A 7,061-nucleotide genomic window follows, 5' to 3' on the forward strand; every position below is an offset into this window, starting at 1 on the left:
TATTCTGGCGAGCAGCAAAGTGGCCCCAGGCTCGCAGAAGCCAAGGAGAACTGTAGGTGGGCGGAAACGAAGGGTTAAATCGAACCACACCAGGAGGGCAGAGCAGTGTCCCAGGCCCCAGTGGCCCTGGGCTCATCTCTAGGCGTGTTCCTGCCAGGTTGGAGGCTGGAGCCAGTGGTGAGCTCTCACACAGTCCGGTGGCCCAGTGTGTGCAGACGAAGCGGCGTTTGGTGTCCTGCGTGGGGGGTGGCGGGCGAGGCCCTGGCTCAGATGGGCTTGTACAGCAGCGTGGTGACGTACTTCTTCTTGTAGCGGTGCGTGGCGCTGAGCACCATCACGCCGTCCTGCGAGGGGCACGGCCTTGGCCTCAGCGGGGGCGGGCGCGAGCTCAGCCGGCCTGGCTGCCCCCGCCCCCCAGGCTCAGGAAGCAGCCCCGGCCTGGCCCCCCAGGGCTGCTCAGCATCACTGCGCTGCTGGGAGGCAGCCGAGGGGAAGCGTAAGGACACCACAGCCTACACCCCTGTGCATGCCACGCTGTCCTCGCGTGGGCCCACCCATCCCGGCACCACCGCCTACACCTCACCTGCTTCCTGCAGGTGCCACAGCAGCTCCCCTTCCCTCACCCAGCGGCCTGGCGGGACCTGCAGCCCTTACCTTAATGGACAGCGCATAGAGGTGATTGAGCATGACGTGGTTGGGTTCAGGCAGCAGCGCCGGGTCACACTAGGAGAAGAGGAGTGTCACAGGGAACAGCAGAGCCCTGAAGCCCCAGCCCCCACAGGGTGCTGCCACCTCAGGCACTCTGAGCTGCTGGTGCCACAGGCTGTTCTGAACAGGAACGGAGTTCAGCTAAATACCAGGCAGAGTAAGAGGCCAAACCAGTGTGGTTGGCTACTGGGAAAAGGGATGCTCTTCCCAGGAAATGCTGAGGGGAGACAGGACTCCCCTTCCAACCCAGCGTGGCTCTCTGTATGCAGGCAGTATGCTGGTACCCACCGAGATATTGGTGTCCTTGTTCAGGATGACCTGGAGGAGGTGAGGTGGAAGGATGGGTGGGGATTTGAAGCGCTCCTCAGGCCGGTATACGTACATCTCTTGGCCATAAGGACCAGGTGGTGAGCTTGACAAGTCTAAACAGAAGAGAAAGGAGACATGAAATGGCTAAAGCACAACTGGCAAGCACAGAGCAACTCCCAAGAAGCTAAGAAGGACCCAGCAGGGTCTTTCAAGGCACAAACATCTTCCATGAGCCACAGCCATATGCCATCCTCTAGCGACAGCCCAGCCTTTTCACAGTGGAGTAAGCAGCCAGGCGAGCCCTGGCCATTTCCAAGCAGGGCCATAAGCTGGTACATGCACTGACACCACACAAGCACCCTGTGGCGTGCACCCCAAGACCCTTGCACACAGCTCTCAGCACAGCGGGATCCCTCTCCTGGTAGCAAGTACCCTTGGCACCAGGGTCACAGCCAGCAGCACACAGCACGCTCACAGTGCTGCAGGGCTGCCTGATGAGGAGGTCCCAGAAAGGGTAAATGGGAAGTCTAGACTGAGCAGCTGCTCAGCCCATGCGAGGTACCATGATAGCTTGTGGTCGCTGGAAGCTGGACCGGCCATATCTCCCGGCCACATCTGACCTGAACGACCAGTACCCAAAAGGGCTCGACCTCCCTGGAGCTGCTGCTGCTTGCTCGCTTCTTTTCAATGCAGTATCTCCTGCTCAGGCCAAGCAAGGACACGGAGCTGAGCTCTGACTAAGATGGGGTTTGTACTAGGGACAGCAGGCCACATTCAGAGCACCCTGGACTGAAGCACGACTGAGCTACCTGCCAGCATCACACCCTGAGCCAGCACTGCTGGCATCTGTGTAGTAACCTAACCAGCTGCTGTAACGCGAGCGGAGAGGGAGGTTTCCGATGTGCCAGGACTAGTACAAATTACCTTGGCATGAAAACTAAAAGTAGCTGCTGAAAATAACCCGGATCCTGCTCTCGCCTAGCTTGTACCTCGGGTCGGATGACTTACTCACAGCTGAGCAGATAGAAAAGGCTGATGTTCCAGGTGCTCACCAGTCTGAAACAGCTGCCCCGGCCACATGCAGCCACGGACCCTGCTCTGGGACAGTGCTAGCACAGAAGAAGTTACACACCAGCACAGCCCCTCCACAAAGACGAGGCCTCAGCTGTGGGGCTGCTGAGGACATCCTGCCAAACTCTACTCTTCCCGGGCGCAGGCCTGCAACTGCTCACGAGGTCTGTTCACCCCCAGAGCAGTGAGTCTCAGGGCAGAGGGGGTGGAGAAGAGCACATGCAAAGCTGTAATGCCACAAAAACTCACCCCGACCTGAGGTTTCTGAGCTCTCCAGGGAATCCACCTTCAAAGCATCGAACACCTCAAAGTCTGACTTCTTGACGTGAATCAGGTTGTTAATCGTCCCCATCTGGCTGGTGACCACAGGCTGGAGAGAACTAAGGTAAGAGTCTTCCTGTGTTCACCTCCAGCCAAAGCATGCTCTGTGCTTCACAGATCCCTCCTGGCCCCAGTTGTCTTTTCTGCACCATTGCCCCAGAGCACAAGTGGCCACCATCTAGCTCTGCTCTACATTTGCAGATCTCGGCTGTTTACTCTGAGAGGATTTTACCTTTACTCCCAGGCTCCTACACCACCTATTTTCATCCTCCATCCTGCTACATGCTAATAGGTAAGGGACCACCCCTTCCCATGCTGCTACCATGTGGTTCAGTCTGGAGAAGGATCAAGTGAGTGCTGACCCCATAGCCATCTTCCCCTGTAGCCAATTCTCAACGGGACTTGAAGGCCTTCTGGTGTTTCCCCCGACCTTTACCTCCTAGACACTCCCCCATACAGCATGTCTAAGCCCAGAGGACCCAGCCTCTGAAAGAACTCGTGGGATGGAGCTGCCCTTTTCATTTTGTTAGGTAGCCTCCACCCTTCCCGTTCCCCCTCTGCTGCAGTTATGTCATGCCTAGTCCCCTGAAGACAAGATCTGCAGGGATTATGCTTTGAGTGTTACCTCAGAAGGGTCATGGACCCATTGGCCATCCACAAAAAACTTGTATTGGTGTTCTCCTTCTGGGAGGTCCAGGATAGCAACAAAGTCGTTGTGGCTGTACAGAGAGAACAGACATGTGACAGCATTACCTTGTTGATGGCCTGGATGCTGCTCTTCCATAAGGTCCCAGAAAACAGCACTTTTTCCATATGCTGCTCAGCCCCTCTACCCCAACATCTGAGACACAGACACAACAGGCGTGACCATTCAGAGCACTAGTGTGGCTCAAACCCTGATAACTCCAGCTGCAAGGAGCAGAGGAGGCAGTCCAGCTCTGTGTGCCCAGGGAAAGTCACAGAATCACAGACTGGTAGGGTTTGGAAGGGACCTCTGGAGATCACCTAGTCCAATCCCCCTGTTAAAGCAGATTCACCTAGGCCAGGTTTCACAGGACTGTGTCCAGGTGGGTTTTGAAAGCTCCAAGAGGAGACTCCACAACCTCTCCAGGAAGCCTGTTCCAGGGCTCTGGCACCCTGAAGGAAGTTTTTCAGTATGTTTAGGTGGAAATTCCTGTGTTCCAGTTTGTGCCCATTAAAGCTGATGTGACGGGTACCCCGTGGAAGACGCACTGGGGAGGACACGTGGGAAAAGCATCTAACCCTGTGCTGGCACTGCAGGATGGGGGCAGCAAGTGTAGGAGCTCTGTTTGTGAAGCCTGCAGTTGAGATAAAGCCATACCAGATGATTTGCTGGGATTTCCATATGCTGCTCAGCCCCTCTACCCCAACATCTGAGACACAGACACAACAGGCGTGACCATTCAGAGCACTAGTGTGGCTCAAACCCTGATAACTCCAGCTGCAAGGAGCAGAGGAGGCAGTCCAGCTCTGTGTGCCCAGGGAAAGTCACAGAATCACAGACTGGTAGGGTTTGGAAGGGACCTCTGGAGATCACCTAGTCCAATCCCCCTGTTAAAGCAGATTCACCTAGGCCAGGTTTCACAGGACTGTGTCCAGGTGGGTTTTGAAAGCTCCAAGAGGAGACTCCACAACCTCTCCAGGAAGCCTGTTCCAGGGCTCTGGCACCCTGAAGGAAGTTTTTCAGTATGTTTAGGTGGAAATTCCTGTGTTCCAGTTTGTGCCCATTAAAGCTGATGTGACGGGTACCCCGTGGAAGACGCACTGGGGAGGACACGTGGGAAAAGCATCTAACCCTGTGCTGGCACTGCAGGATGGGGGCAGCAAGTGTAGGAGCTCTGTTTGTGAAGCCTGCAGTTGAGATAAAGCCATACCAGATGATTTGCTGGGATTATGCCCAGGGTCCTACACAGTCGTGCTGCAAAAATTACAGATGTATTGTGGAGCAGTGAGAACGTCATTAGGGCAAGAAGACATGTAAGGGACAAAGAACCTCTACTGGCAACAACACAACTAGGCATGGGGTAAGGCCACAGCCAAGAGAAGAGCTGACAGCTTTCAGAGGACTATCGTGTACCTGCTCAGGGCTCTGCTGCCAGGACTAGCTGCTGCACGACACCCAGCCATGCAAACAAAGTGGCCCATCCTGTCCAGTCCCTCTGTTTCACAATTTCCCACTGCAGCACCACCCAGGGAGAACGGTGACTATGTATCTTGTGCTCAGGCCCTCCAGCTTGGCTGGCCTGGGAAAAGTCAGGTGAGCAAAGGGAACAACAGCCAGCACAGAGAAGGGAACACATGCCCTGCAACAGAGCAGAGAACAGAGACTAAGAGCAATCTGAGGGGACTGGTCACCTTTTGATGAGTGGGATCTTGGTGCTCCAGTTGTTGAAAGATCCGGAGATGAAGACCTCTTTGCCTCCATCAGCCCAGCGGATAACAGTGGGACGAGCCTGTTGGGATGGCTTCACTGACTCCTCTAGATCTGGCTGCCACGACACAAACTCCTTGTCCCCAGGAATCTGAGCAAAGGAAACCAGAGCCTGACTGAGACGAAGAGACAACTGGGACCACATTCACTTCCCCATGGCCTCTACCAACCCACGGGCACAGCCCAGATGAGAGCATTGCAGAGCTCCTCCAGCCTCCCAGCTCTCCACAGACCCCTTGGATGGTTGGGGGCACAGCCCTGCACAGCTGGTGAGCTGAAGGCCCAACCAGGGCCCCAGAAAGCAGGAGAGGGAAGGCAGCAGCCGGCCCCTACCTTGGAGTCATGGGAGCTGAAAACATTGGGGTCATCGGTGCTGCCCACCATGATCTTGTGTGGGTGCTCCTTGGTGGGGTGGGGAGCACTGGAGCCATCGGAGCGGTGGGACTTGGAGCCATGGCGCTCCCCTGACACTCGCTCACTGGTGGTGTTCCCCATGACAGCTCAGCAGCCCCTGTGTGAGAGAGGACAGCAGTGTGCCCATGCCCATAGGTTCCAGCAGTGAGGAGAGGAGCGAAGGCACCATTTCCCAGTGCCCTTTGCCAGGGCAGACAGACAGCAATCCTAAAAAAGGCCCAAAATTCATTCCCACTGCCATATTAAGGAGGTGAATGTGAATTTAGCAACAAGACAGCTTGACCTAATTATAGCCACATCCTCATGAACCACAACTCTAGTTAAACCGGTAACTGTTACACTCTGAAACTGGTACTAGTTAGGCTGTGTCCCACAAAAGCCTTCGGCAGGCAGCACAGTGGGGGGCTGATGGAACAAATAAAGCCAACCTTTACTGGCAAATCAGTTGCTTGGCATTAGCAGACCCTCTTCCACAGTCTCACAGTCAGGCTTTACAAACGAACCCTCTACAGCCAGCAAGAAAACAGCCGGAGAGTGAAAGCAGCAGCTGTTTAACAGTTCCCAGCAAGCCTCCAAGAGCTCACAGGCAGAAGAGCGGAGCCCTCTGCCTGGCAAAAGTGAGAGGGAGCATTTAAAGTGTCTGAGTGGAATTGTCCAAGCTGGAGCTTGGCCAAGGTGTGGGGCTGATGCCGTGGCATCTGCAAAACACTCAGCTCTCGACGACATGCACTTATGATTCACCAGACAAGCTGTCACGCCAGCTGTGGCGCAGCACAGCAAGGGAGATGGTCCGCTTGCTGTGACCCTAACCAGCGGCACCACCCCGGGCACGCTGGTGTCTGCCCGGCCTCTGGAGGCACACGCCGAGGGGAGGGCAATTCCAGCTGTCTCAGCTCCACTCTGCAGCTGGAGATGGGCCACTGACCCTGACCTCACCCAGCAAAACGGCACCAAGCTGTGAACACACATACACACACACCTCTCAGGACAAATCAAGCCGCCACAAGCTACATGGGATTCTTCAGGCCTTACCCAGTTTCCAGAAGCCAAGATGGATTGGGGTTCCTGCCCCCTCTCCAGGCTTATTTTGCAGCTTTCAGCTTACCACACTGACCTGAGGGGCAAAGCAAGAGGACAGCCAGTCTCGCTTCATATGCTTAGTTGAGACAGGTGGGGATTTGTTTAGAAGATCAAGTTATAATGAAGGGTGCCAGGCAAGGCTGCCAGCCAAAGCCAGGCTTTAGAACATCATGGAGCAATTACTAAAGTATTTCTTAAATCCTGAGGCTAAAAGGCAGCTCAAGAGGGCAACTAACCTCACGCCCTCTCAGTGAGGATCAAGTGTGAAGATCCAGGTCAGATGAGCTTGCTCAGGTCAGCCCGCTTTGACATCTTCCCCTTGTACCTTAGAGAAGGCTCAGCTAGCTCCTCACAAAACCTGCCCCTGTGCCACTAGACTTGCTGTTGAGCTTCTTCCTCAGTATCTCTGCTAAGGCTCCTTTACTTATCTATGGGGATGAAGGCAGGACAAGCTGATCATCCTCTTCTACCAAGGCAAACTTGGGAGACACATGCAGGTGTTAATAAATGGGAGAGTTTCCCTTTCTCTTTTCTAAAAGCAACCCAGTACCTCTGGCTGTCCCTTAAAGGTCCCTCCTCTTTTCAGACAAGCCCTCACGGCACAGCATGCTGTGAAGGTGCGACACAAGTACCTCCAAGTCGCTGATGGAAACGCTGCCCGTGCCAAAGCCCCAGCAAAGCTCCGCAGCGTCTCAGCCCGTCCTCT

The 7,061-nt window shown here is 55.1% G+C and overlaps 1 protein-coding gene across 2 annotated transcripts; it reads right to left on the bottom strand.

Moving 5' to 3' along the window:
- Nucleotides 1-232: 232 nt before the first annotated feature.
- On the bottom strand, nucleotides 233-5,655 carry PRKAB2 (protein kinase, AMP-activated, beta 2 non-catalytic subunit). 2 transcript variants are annotated; one of them, XM_008947779.1, is made up of 7 exons: nucleotides 5,195-5,544; nucleotides 4,786-4,952; nucleotides 3,035-3,128; nucleotides 2,344-2,458; nucleotides 997-1,130; nucleotides 655-723; nucleotides 233-344 (listed from the first exon to the last, which is right to left on the bottom strand). In XM_008947779.1, the coding sequence occupies exons 1-7, from the start codon at nucleotides 5,354-5,356 to the stop codon at nucleotides 267-269; spliced, it is 819 nt and encodes a 272-aa protein (XP_008946027.1). In that variant the 5' UTR covers nucleotides 5,357-5,544; the 3' UTR covers nucleotides 233-266. The 2 variants fall into 2 exon arrangements, with proteins under 2 accessions (XP_008946027.1, XP_008946020.1); XM_008947772.1 differs by having other exon boundaries at nucleotides 267-344; nucleotides 2,338-2,458; nucleotides 5,195-5,655.
- Nucleotides 5,656-7,061: the final 1,406 nt, after the last annotated feature.

The sequence above is a fragment of the Merops nubicus genome, unplaced genomic scaffold (assembly GCF_000691845.1).
Source record: "Merops nubicus isolate BGI_N331 unplaced genomic scaffold, ASM69184v1 scaffold38310, whole genome shotgun sequence".
NCBI classification, from domain to species: Eukaryota; Metazoa; Chordata; class Aves; order Coraciiformes; family Meropidae; genus Merops; species Merops nubicus.

Coding starts and splice junctions, on each gene's coding strand:
- PRKAB2 (XM_008947772.1), bottom strand. CDS start 5,356: ATGGGGAACACCACCAGTGAGCGAGTGTCAGGGGAGCGCCATGGCTCC. Junction 724..996: donor ACAAGGACACCAATATCTCG/GTGGGTACCAGC, acceptor CTCTTCTCCTAG/TGTGACCCGGCGCTGCTGCC. Junction 345..654: donor TCTATGCGCTGTCCATTAAG/GTAAGGGCTGCA, acceptor TGCCCCTCGCAG/GACGGCGTGATGGTGCTCAG.